Source organism: Epinephelus moara, chromosome 1, assembly GCF_006386435.1.
Source record: "Epinephelus moara isolate mb chromosome 1, YSFRI_EMoa_1.0, whole genome shotgun sequence".
NCBI lineage: Eukaryota > Metazoa > Chordata > Actinopteri > Perciformes > Serranidae > Epinephelus > Epinephelus moara.
This window is the reverse complement of record NC_065506.1, coordinates 28,471,623-28,484,485: the sequence shown is the minus strand read 5'-3', so window position 1 is coordinate 28,484,485 and position 12,863 is coordinate 28,471,623. Positions and strand designations below refer to the sequence as shown.

The 12,863-nt window shown below is 40.0% G+C and overlaps 1 protein-coding gene across 2 annotated transcripts; it reads right to left on the bottom strand.

The window, feature by feature from the left end:
- Positions 1-1,075: 1,075 nt before the first annotated feature.
- calca (calcitonin/calcitonin-related polypeptide, alpha) lies at positions 1,076-3,405 on the bottom strand. 2 transcript variants are annotated; one of them, XM_050046868.1, is made up of 4 exons: positions 3,306-3,405; positions 2,686-2,777; positions 2,223-2,348; positions 1,076-1,657 (listed from the first exon to the last, which is right to left on the bottom strand). In XM_050046868.1, the coding sequence occupies exons 2-4, from the start codon at positions 2,763-2,765 to the stop codon at positions 1,480-1,482; spliced, it is 384 nt and encodes a 127-aa protein (XP_049902825.1). In that variant the 5' UTR covers positions 2,766-2,777; positions 3,306-3,405; the 3' UTR covers positions 1,076-1,479. The 2 variants fall into 2 exon arrangements, with proteins under 2 accessions (XP_049902825.1, XP_049902816.1); XM_050046859.1 differs by having other exon boundaries at positions 1,083-1,657; positions 2,223-2,351.
- Positions 3,406-12,863: the final 9,458 nt, after the last annotated feature.

Here is a 12,863-nt window from a genome sequence, read left to right as displayed (position 1 = left end):
TACATTTTTCACACTTGCATTGTGCACTACAATGAAATCTAATGACATGTTTTACATCGAGGCACAAGACAGCCACAGTTGTTGAAGTTTTTGTTGGTAGTGTAGACGTTCGGTATGAGACTTCCAGTTCAACACACTGTATACTGCAGATACAGTCACAAGCCAAGACAGAGAGGAAATCCTTTCTCATCCCTCTTAGCAAAAGATAATATCTTCTCAGTTACCTTTCCATGATGATGATGACACCAATGCTAGTTATTTCTCTGTTTTAAGTACAGATTAACAGTGATAACTTTGTGGTGGTAGTCTGACAGCGAGAGATCAGTCCATGTTTTTGGAGAATACTTTATGCTCTTGTTTCCAGGTGTTTGCAGGTAGATGTTAATGGAGTTTTGTCACTCAAAGGAGGCACTTGGTCCTAGACAGCCAAAGAGAGGATAGAAAACAGAGAAATTAGTTCAACTTCTAAAAAGATTCATATTCAGAATATTTTTTTGTGCAACATTTGGCTTTATTTCACACCGATTTGACAATAATATATTTTAAAGATTTCCTTTGATGAATGTGTAAAAGTGTGTAAAAGACTACCATGCACTTATGTAACACCAAAAATCTAAAATCCAAGTATATTTTGTGTTTAAAAGAATTCAAGTAAGAGGCCTTTTTACTGACTGTAAGTCTGTTTGGCTCTCTTATACTTACAGAGTAAGCTTCAGTGAGCGCTAACATACCATGTATCTGCTTGTGTGCTCACACAGGGCCGTGCCGCTTCCGTCTGCCAAACGCCTGGGCACCCACGTTGGTGGGAACGAAGTTGCTGTGTCCCAGTCCTCCTGACCGACTCAGGAAGTCAGCCAGACGGTGGGTTACACAGGTGGCTGTGTTGCATGCCCGCTTCTGTGCTGTTGTATTACTTTTAACAATGGAGAAGAAAGTGAACACAATTTATTATTATACTCAAGATTAGGTCAGAAATCTTCATGATAGACATTAAACAGTATGATGTAGCTTCATCAGCAACAAATTAATCACCATGGAAGTACGTAGAGGAAAATATTGCAATAATGGTGTGTGTACAGTCATGCTTACCCTTTTCTCCTTTTATTTATTAATTCAGTGAGTATTGTATGTTTTCAATCTCAAATAAAAAACAGCTTTCATGTAGAAGATGAAGTTATTAAACTAGAAACATCGTCACTATGAAGTGAAAAATCACATCAGAAAGGTTTTTAAGTTGTGTCTGTATTTTATTTTATTGTACAGAACTGTCAAAGTAACATCACTTCTATAACTAACTAAGTTTTCAAGTCTCTATTAATATCTAAAGTCTGCCAGGGGGGAAATTAAAGCAAGGACGTTTCTGTGAAGTTAGTCAGGAAGATAGGATCCACATGCATCAGCAGTCTTGTGAGTGGAGAGAGCCGGGCGAACAAGCAAAAGTTAACTCAGACAGACGGGATGGGCTAGAAAGGGAGAGTTTCAGTTGTATGAGTTGATGTAGCTTTCAAATTGCTCAGATAGACTTCGCTTCTTGCCGGGCGTCCCTGCTCCCACGTCGGTGCGGGGATAGGTTTGTAGTTTGTGAATGTCCTGGGAGAGTTTGCCCAGCACACACGTGCTTAAGCCGGTGCAGCGCTTAGACATGGGTCTATCCAAGCTGTTAGAGACGGAGACAAACATGCAGAAACAGGCTTACAGTAACCGTGGCATGCAGATAAATGTTAATAACTACATGCATGATGTTTTTCTAAAATGTCATGCGTTAAATGAATGCTTCAAATGCATGCTAACATATCCGACAGGCATACAAAGTTATTATAATTAAGTTGTCATGCTACTGTTCAATTTCATTCTCTGTAGTAACGTCTATCATGCATGTTCTCTCATGTTCTGTGATGTCATGATATCATGCACTCCTCAGTTTTCTGACCAAGGACACTGTCTTGCAGGCACATCATTCAATACTGAATAAATAGATGGATGAATGAATGAATAAGTGCAGTCCATGCATTGTGGGATTATGACAGAGAGCAGATGTTACAATAAGTTCACTAAATACCTTAATAATTACTAAACACCAACAAGTCGGAGCTGTTGGGCTCATAAATAAAAGTGTTATATGGTGCTGAACTGGTGGCGGTTTAGGTAAATAAATTGATTATTTATTATAGACAAGGTGAACTATACTATGATGATACATAAAAATATTTAAAAAAGTATACCTGTTTCCATCAGCTGTTTGTTGGTCTTGCTCATCTGAAGTTATCTGCATGAACTCCTTAATAGCTCTGAGTAACCTCTGGGCGTCATCATTGGATAGTGTGACTCCATCTAACTCCATCTTACTACTTCTGAAAATGCACATTTAATTAGACAGATCTCTGTGGTTCTGGTTCCACATCAGTGCTGGTTTAAAAGCTGTGTAACTCGTCCACATAAATACAACAGTTGTTCTTTTTAAAACACAAAGTTAAATGGCATTTTTAATATATATAAGCATGCAAACTGATCTTAAGAATTTTGAGGAAATTCAGTTTATAAAAACTATTTGATTAGCTGTGATAAACAAGGAAATTATTCTGCAGAAATATTCTTAAACATATCAAAAGATATCAGACACAGTGACAATGTTTTTACAAAGCATTTTTTTTTGTACACTTTTAGGAATAATGCCACAACTCTCACCTAGAAGGAGCTGCCTGTGAGACGTACATCTGACAGATGATCAGCGCAGAGGCAAAAAGGAGAGTCCAGAGTTTCAGCATTATTCTGATTCTCTGTGGAAAACACATACAATACCAAACAAGGTAAAGAAAATTGTTGCAAAGAGAAGTTTTTTAAAGGATTTTGTGTGATCTGTGTCTGCAACATTTCACTCCATTAAACGTGTTTTGTTTAGTTTAGACAGGTTCTAGTTTAGATTTCTCATCTACTGCGTACATTCACAGGTATATGAATCCTCTCTCTCTCTCTGTCCCTCTCTGTGACTCCCTCACTGTTAGAGCAGCTGAAGTTGCAGAGGCAGATAGAAGAGCTATTAGTGATATAGTGACACTGGAAGCTTTGCCAGCAGCTCTGTCCATTAGCTGAATTAGCTGCAGCCTTACATAGATAGTATAACGTCATCACACCAACAAAGCTGCATCTCCCTTCTTATAGCAACCAGTATCCACCAGTACAAGTGGCTATCCAGTCCACTCAGTTCCCACCGTCTCCCAAAAACATATCATCATATCTGCTATTTAACATCAACAGTATAATTTGCACAATTAACTTAGCTAAAGCAGTCTTTTATCTATACTCACTGTAAGATGATAGATCTTCTGGTGATGGAGAATTAAATGACAGCCTCACTTGTGAATCTGCTGAGCACTCCCCACAGTGCAGGGTTTTTATATATGTTCCCCGAAGGTTCCTATATTAAGTGAGTGAGCACTTGATCATAGTCTATTGGCCAGTCAAATGTTTTACCTCAAACTGTTCGCCAATCAGAAGTCCTACGTCACTTACAGCAAGCCAATGGAAGAGCTTGTACACAAATGACATCAATGTATAGTCATTACTGTGGTTAATTCACAAAATGCTGCCAGGTATTTGAATCAGTCCAGTCAGGAGCATCATTTGTAGTTGTCATTCTTTAAGCAGGGTGAGTAGGAAACCATTGAGAAAGGAAAATCTCACTGTTATAGTCTCTTGTTCTTGAGGACTAATATGCTATGTGCATGTGGACCAGCCGACTGTAAATCCCCTGATACATACAGTGTGTATAATTATAATGGTCAGAAAATTTAAAGATGCACTATGCAGCAGTGAAGTGGAGGGTATACGCAGGTATATGGGGTACACCCACCTCTTTTTCTGGCACTTAATAGTATACCCACCTATCAGCCAAAAAGCCATTTGAAAATATAGGATAGTATACCCACTTTCTCCTTGGTACCCTTCCCACCTACCAAGCAGTACACCCACCTCATCGTCTACCACTACACCACTGCTATGCAGGGCTTTGCTAAAAAACAATGTATAGACTCATACAGAAATAAACTCTCAATCATCAATTATGACCCACTAGAAGTGTGTGGCGATGTCTGTATCTGCAGAGACTCTCCTTCTGCCTGTATGTTCCAAGCGGCAACCTCCGGCGCTGTAAAAGGAAGCCGACGTCAAGTTCTGTGATGGCCACTTGAGGCTGGCTCCAGAAGCCAGTCAGTTCCCACACAACTGCATGTTGAAATGCCCAAATTTACAGCAGAAATAAATACATTTACAGCCTGGTTCAAAAATGGTTTTGGTCTCTATAGTTAATTTCCCCCTTCATGACAAATGTACAGTGGATGCATTTTTGTATAACTCACCTGTTTGAATTTTATTAAGGGTTAAAGTTACACATTATTAAGGACGGGCCACTTTGACTGACAGGCTATCTGTGAGGAGTCACTACAGTCTGTGAGTCAGATCCACTCCTGGCTCCACAGCTTCACCCTCTCATCCATATATGGTCACTTCTGGCTCCACAAACCAAGATGGCAACAGCTGAAATGCCGAACTTGTGGCTTTAGAACGAGAGGCCGCAAACCAATAGGTGACTTCATAGTAGCTACATCCATTATTTTATACAGTCTGTGGTATATTCTTATTTTTTTCTTATTTTCTGTGTTCGGGACCTTTAAGGGCATGTAACCCACTGCTCTCAGGTGAGGTGGGGAGTTTATATAAAGGTAGCGACCACAGCCAAATGAGAGGGGAATCTGGGGTTGGCTTTTACTTTCACATGCACTGGTGAGCGTGTTTACAAATGGTTATCAACAATCCTGCATAGTATACCTTTAAACATAATTCACCAGTGCCTCTGTTATTAAAATATTTCAATATGATTTTTAATGTGGTGTGATTTCATCTGGATGACCAGGGCTAAGGCCAATGAGAGACATGGCTTCCAAAGGTGTGCAGTACCTACTTTCACCCATAAAGAGTGGACAAAAAATTGGCAGTACCACAAGATTTCATTACATTTACAAAGATACAAGTGAGTCATATTTCAGTACATATTACCAGATAGCAATGTGTTAAACTAACAAAAAGGGGGAAAAAAATTGACAGCCTTTGTTGCAGTCACTCACTCACGTTGCATTTTTAGTGTGGTAAGAGGAACAGGGTCAAAGGCCAAGTGCAGACAAAGTTTGTCATGGACAAACAGCTGTTACTACAAGAGACACTTCACAGAAAGTTGCTTAATAACACAAAACAACGGTCTCAAATAATCCAGAACTGAATCAACAATAGTGTTACTATAAAATATGTTCGTCAGTATGCCATCAGGTCCAGTTGTACCCTGCTGCTCCCTCACGTTTCTATATAATACTGCCTCACTAAACACTGAGGAACAATTTTAAGTGTAATCAAAATTGTAATTTAGTAATTTTTAAAGTAATTTTTAAGTAATTTTAAGTCCCGCCCCCGGACACAGGCTGGCCAATCATAACGTAGCATCAGGCCGGCTCAGACCAGGGTCCGACAACAACTCAGCTGTGCTCCATTGACTCTAATGCAATCATTTAAGATTTCCTTCATTTTCAGGCTGGTTTTGTGGATTTGGAGCTAAATGTTGTGCCTGGGGCACGTCATGTATTAATGATACTCGTTACCTGGAGAGGTTGGAAAAATGATATACGTTATTCTTTCCTGTTCCAAAACCAAAATCAGATCCCAAAAAGTGTAGGGTTAGCTAGCTAGCTACTGAAGATATAGCCTACTGAATGAAAAAAAGACCAAGCCTGCTGTATAGGAACCAGTGAAGGGAAGCAGGGAAAGTTTGCTGATATTCATCCAGCTGTGGGTCATCGCATTGTGCACAGATGAAAGTTGTTTGACTTCCCCTGGAGATATCTGCCTATCCAGTGGCGGATTGGGCGAAGCCAAAAACCATTCATCTGCACACACTGCGATGCCGCACAGCTGGTTTGATATCAGCAAAGTTTCCCTTTATATTCATTGTCTTCTGTGGCGATCAGCAGTGATGTGGTGGTTCACTTTTTCACTGTGATCTGTAGCCTATAGTTCGGCTTTAGCTTCTAACTATCTTTGTCTTTTTAACCTGTTGTTGCTGCTGAGTCAGTTTGACATCCTGAGTATATTCTTCAGTCAGTAGACCCCTCTGTCTGCTTCTCTCTGGAATCACTACTATGTGATAATATTTCTTCAGGGAGTGCAGTTAGTTACAGTGTGGGCTCCATGCTTACTCCCACAGCTTGTTGGACCATCATAAAGGGGTGGGGCTTAGCAAAAGGTCAATTGGTGGCAATTTCTGAAGTGTACAGAATACAAAGTAGATTTGATCTTCCTATGCTTCTGCAAGAAGTTTTATCCCTGACTTAACCTAAAGAACCATTTTCATCCTGCTCATTATATACGGTTGGATAAAATAATGCCTTTCTTGTTTGGGAATAGCATCACAGTGAGGTGTCCTTGGACAAACTAAACTTTCCCACAGAATTCAGTAGTGTCCATCCGGTTTCTCCGAGCTAATTACTGGCCACTTGGTCTCAGGCCATCTTGTAATTCCCCTTATGTAACAATATTGGATGATGTGTCATAAAGCACCCTGCCTCCCAGTTAGTTTTTGCATCACAAGGAAACTCATTAGTGTGAATGAGCCTTTTAGTACTATTGAGCAGACCTGCAGGCTCTATACCAGAGGCACTAAATTAGTCCTCAACAGCTCCACATGATGCCAGAAATTGCTCATGGAGGACTAAAGACTTTCGAGCAAGAGTTCCCAGTTAATACACACACAATGATTATTGTCTTGATGTCTCTTCTTCCATGACAAGTGCCACCTTTAACAAGTCAACAGCCTCTCTACACCAGTCTGTGTAAAAGTAAATACTCTCCACACTGTTTAGCAATCAATCTGCTCGCAGGCCTTTATTCACCGCCGCCTGCTCTGACCAGGGAGCTGAGGCAGAGAAATTACATTCCAAGGGGAAAAGTGTATTGTCAAGAATGCAATTATCTCACACTGTTCACATTCCCTAATGTTAGCCATGAATTGGCCTGGAAAATTAATTGCAACACAGGAGAGCATTCATGACAGAGAGGACAGTATTATGCTCAGTGCAGTGCTCACCAGTGACAGTCTCAGCTGAGTCAGTGTGAATGTCTCCTCTCTCAAAAAGAAGCAGCACCATTATTGGCTGAGAATAAAAAGACAGTTTCCCGCACAGCTCTCTCATATCAACACCTTGCATTATTGGAATAGGCAGCAAGAGTCGATAATCAGCCTGACTGACCCCACAGTCATATATTAAATATTAAAGTTAGCACGTGAGGATTGTGGAAATTTAAGAGTTTGAATGGATCATTGTAAGGTGAAATGTACATCAGTCCTGTGCAAAGTTTTTTCCCCCTTCTGAGGCTTCAAGCGCGTGTTGAATCTAAAGGGCAAGCTGACTGAACAGAGGCCATTAGCACCTGCAGAGGGGACCTTGAATAAGTCTTGACATTACAGGCAATTACCAGGTCAGCTAGAGTTTTAAAAAATGCTCCTTGTCCAAGACTGTGGACAGATCCTTAATAAAAATGGAAGTGAAACCTAGAGAATTTGTATTAGGAGATAACGTCCTCTTTTTGTAAAACTTAATGTGTTGGAAAGGGATAAGTCTAAGCAGACAGAGACATAGTGCAGTTTCACATAAAAATGAGTACCAACATCGCACTGTGCTACCCTCTCTGCATGAATACCGTAGCATGGACACTCAACTCACCACAACGTAACAGATTCATGTGGAACCAAAAACGTATAGAACTGGAAATGTGGCTCCATTTGCACTCCTGTAAGCTTTTGACATGAAGTTTGTAAGACAGAATTGCATCTTTTCCACGATATGAGGACACAGGTTCTAAAACCCTGCAATCCTGACAGAGGCAGTGGTTCATAGACACAAATAGAATAGTTGTTCTGGGGATGAGTAATCTGGTCCGGTCCTAAAGGAGCAAGCTTTTAAGTGCTGTAAGAGTGAGAACAGAATAATTGTCATAGGGTGGTGCTGGCAGCTGGATGACCTCTGAATCTACACTGGTATCAAAAGAATGGAGAAAGCAGGCGAACGTCCAGTTAGTTAAAAGTTCAGTATGAAGGATTATTGGCATCTAGTCATGCAGTCACAGAACTGAAACTTCTCCTGTGTGCCAAGCGTGTAAGAGAACTATGGTGGCCAATGTGAAAACAAGAACGGCCATATTAGAGCCAGTGTTTGATTTGTCTGTCCTGGGATACTGTAGAACAACATGGTGGACTCCATGGAAGAGGACCCGCTCTGTATGGATCTATAAAGGGCTTATTCTAAGGTAACAAAAACACAAGGATTCTTGGAAGAGAGAGACGATTGATTGAATCTGTATATACAAAGGTAGATCAAAAGCTTGTGGAGAATGGGAAACAACAGGATTGACAGGAAGGCTATCCAGGCACTACCCACACCCTGACGAAGGCCTGCGGTGGTCGAAACATGTTGGCTTCACCACATAGCGTTAAAACAATACAGTAAAAATGACAGTAGAGGGGAATGATGAGAAAAAACTGACCTCTAATGGATGTGAAGTACCTAAAAGAGGTTTACTGATCACTTTCTGCACTTCCAACAGAACGTTAAGTTACAGTTGAGGCTCATGGAATTATAAACATGAAGTGAAGTATCCATTAGCAAAGAGACTTACACCTGTTGCTCTCCATTATAAAGTTGACCAAATCTAACCTAACATTTAACCACCTGGCCAGTAGTTGCAGAGGGATTACAAGACCTCTTGATCTTCCTGCCTCTGCCATTATGTTGTTGGAAAGAAGAGGTTCTGGACAGCATTAGTATTACCAGGGAAGGTTGGAAATTAGATTTTCCCCATGCACTTGATAATTCCAGTCATCCGGATGGTAAATAATTTACTGTACAGCCGCAGTAGTCAAGGGACCCACCCAACTGAACATGCCACACATGCCCCATAGTATAGCAAAGCAGGAAGAACTCTCTGCAAATGGCTTTATAATGTAAAGACAGATGCTGTTGTACCACACATGCGGTAACTGCATACATTGATCAGGACAGGATTAAATTAACCCCAGGATACTGTCAGGTTGGGGATATGATAGTATATACTGTACACCGTAGGACAGTCCATACCCTGTCTATGGCAGTAGCTAATACTTTTGGCATAGGTCATTGTGAAATAAAAACACTTTGGATCTTTGCATCAGTGTGATAAAATACCTTATTTTTGGGGGTATTTGTTTTACTTGCAACTGACGTTAAAAGAAGAATGGTAAAAATAGATGCAACAGAGGCCAAGATATCCTGACTTTCAGTCCCTGTAGGTCAAGCTCCAAAAACTCAGGATCCTACATTTCCATCCATTCAATCCATTTTATGCCACTTATCCAACATTTTCTGGCTCCTAATGGGATTATCTTGAGGCGTTTCCAAGCTACATGACTTGTCCAGCATGTTCTGGATCTGTCCCCGGGTTCTCCTACCAGTTGGACATTCCAGGAAAACCACCAAAGGAGGTGCCCAGGAGGATTTTGATTAGATGCCGAAACCACATAAACTGGCTCTTTTCGTCACAAAGAAGCAGTGGCTCTAATCCAAGCTCCCTCCAGATGTCTTAACTTTTGACCCTGCCTCTAAGGGTGAGCCCAGACACCCTCCAGAGCTGATTGTATCCGCGATTTTTCATTCATTCAGACACCCAAAGTTCGGCTATGGGTGAGGGCTGGAACATAGATCAGCTGGTAAACTGAAAGCTTTGCTCAGCTCACTCTTCACCACCATGGTCTGTACAAAACCAGCATTGCTGCTGATGCTGAGATACCTAGATCCACCTAGATCCTCGCCTTTGCCTTTTAACGTTGTAACATTAATGCTAGCAGCAGTAACATTAGCAGACTTGGTGCACAAACTGCTGCTCTCTGCGTAATCTTCGCTGCTGAGTCATGTTCGCTTTCTCATTTCAAAAGCCTGAAAAATGCTCAGCTGTTTTCGTTTGCTCACTTCCAACTACTTTTGTTTGCTAACACACAAGATAAGTAACACAATATTGCTAGCATCACAATTTAGCACCAGAAATGTTTATCATACACTGACCTCCAGCCCTTGACACATGCACCAATCATTGGCATCCAAATGTATTTGCATCATAGTAAGCGGTCACAGCCAAAAAGTGCATTTCAGGCACATTCATCACAATTTTATTTTCATGATATGAAGATGAATCTTTTTTTTTTTTTTTAAATATATGCACAGTGCGTATGGGATTATGGCTGCTGGCGCTCCTCTTTGTGCGTACCAACTTGTATCCAAGTCTTTCCTAATGTCTAAAAGTAGGTGTGTTTCTCCTTCCGCCCAGATATGTGGGCTTTTCTTCTGGGCATGCATCTCTACCCCAGCCCTGCAAACTGGTGGTTTGTACAACGCAAAGAGCTGAGTGTCGACAAGCAAGAAGCCCCAACTGAGATGCGTATTCTGAATGTGCTGTATATGCATCCTAACAATGCTCCTAAAACCCGAATAATACCGTCAAATCCCATGTCTTCATCACAAAAATGCTACAATTCGGAAAAAGGCCTAATTTGTATTATCCACTGGAATATGATGTTTACATGACTGTATCAAATTCTGCATGTTGTCATATTAGTGTGCATGTAAACATAGTTAATGTAACATTATACACATGACAAAAGATGAGGAAAAGCAGAATGGGTCCCCTTTAATCCAGCCACTGACAGTGAAAAGATGTTTATTTGATTAAATCTGACAGATGTGTTTAACACTTCCAGGGTAGCTTTTGAGTCTGTGGAGCTGGCAGGAAGCAATGAAGTAATTTGCAAGAATGTCCTCATTAGGTAGCCCTAACAAATCTGAATGATTGGGAGAGGTCTGTAGAGGCCATTTGAGGCATCTCAGAAAAAAAAAAAAAAAGCTTACCAGCTGCCTCAGCAGGAAGGAACAGCTGGATAAACAACTTCATGTCTAATGAGAAGCCAGTCATGATGAAGTGATCACACAGCAAAGTGAGGAGCATGGTTTTACAAAAGTGCAAATAGTTTATAGTTTAAAACCCCATTAATGAAATGAGATTTACCTGTAAGCTCTGTCTATTCTCCACTTCCATCTACACCATAAAGGAAAACTGTTTAGGCAAAAAATAAATGAATGAATAAATAATTGTAGAGTGAGTTAAAAGGATTATGTTAAAAATTGCTAGATGTGTTTTTTAACAGTCATGTTTTTATTTGGCTACAACCTCAATACTGTCCTGCAGTCTTAAGAATCTACACTCATTTTTAAAACATCCACACACAGTCTTGTACTGACTTCAGGTTTTAGCCACTAAGCTTGAAAAAAATCTCACACAACTATGCAAGTTTGGAATGTTGTGCCTGCCTTAACCTTTGACCTCTAAACTTAGTGCATGACCTAACCTTTAGGTGTTTGGGTGAAGGAAACCGAGCAGCTTACTGGGGCAAAGTTTATTTGCTTCATAACAAAACAGAGTTACATAAAAATGTGTTTACTCCTCAGTTACCTCAGTGAATGGATTGGATTTTTAAAAACTATCTTCCTGCATTTGATGCGTCCCTCTCCAAGATTTGTTTGATCATTTTGTGAGTATATTTTTATATATTTTTGCTGATTTGGGGTTCGATGAATTTTTCAGTAATGTGTGTGTTCACTCCGTTTCCATGTTGTTTTTTCCAAAAGTTGTTGGTATGAATTAAAGCTGCATGGGCAGGATTGGCAGCGGGCCCATTTATATAAGGAGTTGAATGAGATGTCAACTAATAACAGAAATTAGGGGGCAGTGCACCATAAAAGTCACACACTCACACTGCAGTTCATCAAACCCTCTATTAAACTTGTAAAAATGCCAAGGCATTACAGTTACAATGTTCTTCTAAAATATTGTTTGGCTCACAGTGGAAACCAGCACTCTGATCCATGAGCACATGCACATGCAGTAATTGACATCAGACAATTTTTGTCAGTATGAATTAAATTGGGCAGGACTGGCAACAGGCCAGTTTCTTTAAGAAGGGGTGAAACTGATGTCAAGGAATAATAGGAAAAAAATGTATAAACAAGACAAGAAAGTGGGCGAACGTGCAGTGAGAATGATACAGAAAACAAAAATAGACTATGAAATTGTTGTGCTCACTAACTTATAATCACATTTTCATTCTGCTTCTGTTAAATTGTCAGTACTTCCTTGTCTTAAATCATCTGCATATATTGAAAAAGAAAAGCTGTTTGTGGCAGTGGTTCATTTTGTGTTATGTTTAAACCCTTCAAGGATCCTTCAAGCACTTATATTTTGTTAATGATATAGGCAGAGGTTAATTCATTTGCTTAGACTGCACAAAATGTAGTGCTATGATGTTGGATGTTACAGGTACTGTGATAAATAGAAATGCTGATTCCACTGTTCTGATTGTCTGAAAAAGTTTTACTCACTTTATGCTTATGCTTGAGTGTTCTTTATACTATGAAAGTTTTCCTAGAATTACATTTTTTTGAAAATCACAATTTATCACCTTGCTTACAGTATCATAATATATCACGATATATTGAATCGTAACCCCTTTATCATGATACGTATTGTATTGCCAAAATTCTAGCCAATACACAGCCCTATTCAAGATACGTTTTTTTCTCCCAGTGTTTGTTGGATCACTTATAAACTGTCAATTAATTCAGGAATACAATAATTACCAGCTGAAAAAACGTTGCAACGTTGTATAGTATTGTTTTCACCTCGTGGGTCTGTGTGTGCCATCATGGCAAAATGTGTTCCTGGTGACACCAACTGTAGCGGAA

Coding starts and splice junctions, on each gene's coding strand:
- calca (XM_050046859.1), bottom strand. CDS start 2,765: ATGCTGAAACTCTGGACTCTCCTTTTTGCCTCTGCGCTGATCATCTGT. Junction 2,352..2,685: donor TCACAGGCAGCTCCTTCTAG/GTGAGAGTTGTG, acceptor GTGCATTTTCAG/AAGTAGTAAGATGGAGTTAG. Junction 1,658..2,222: donor CAAACAGCTGATGGAAACAG/GTATACTTTTTT, acceptor CGTCTCTAACAG/CTTGGATAGACCCATGTCTA.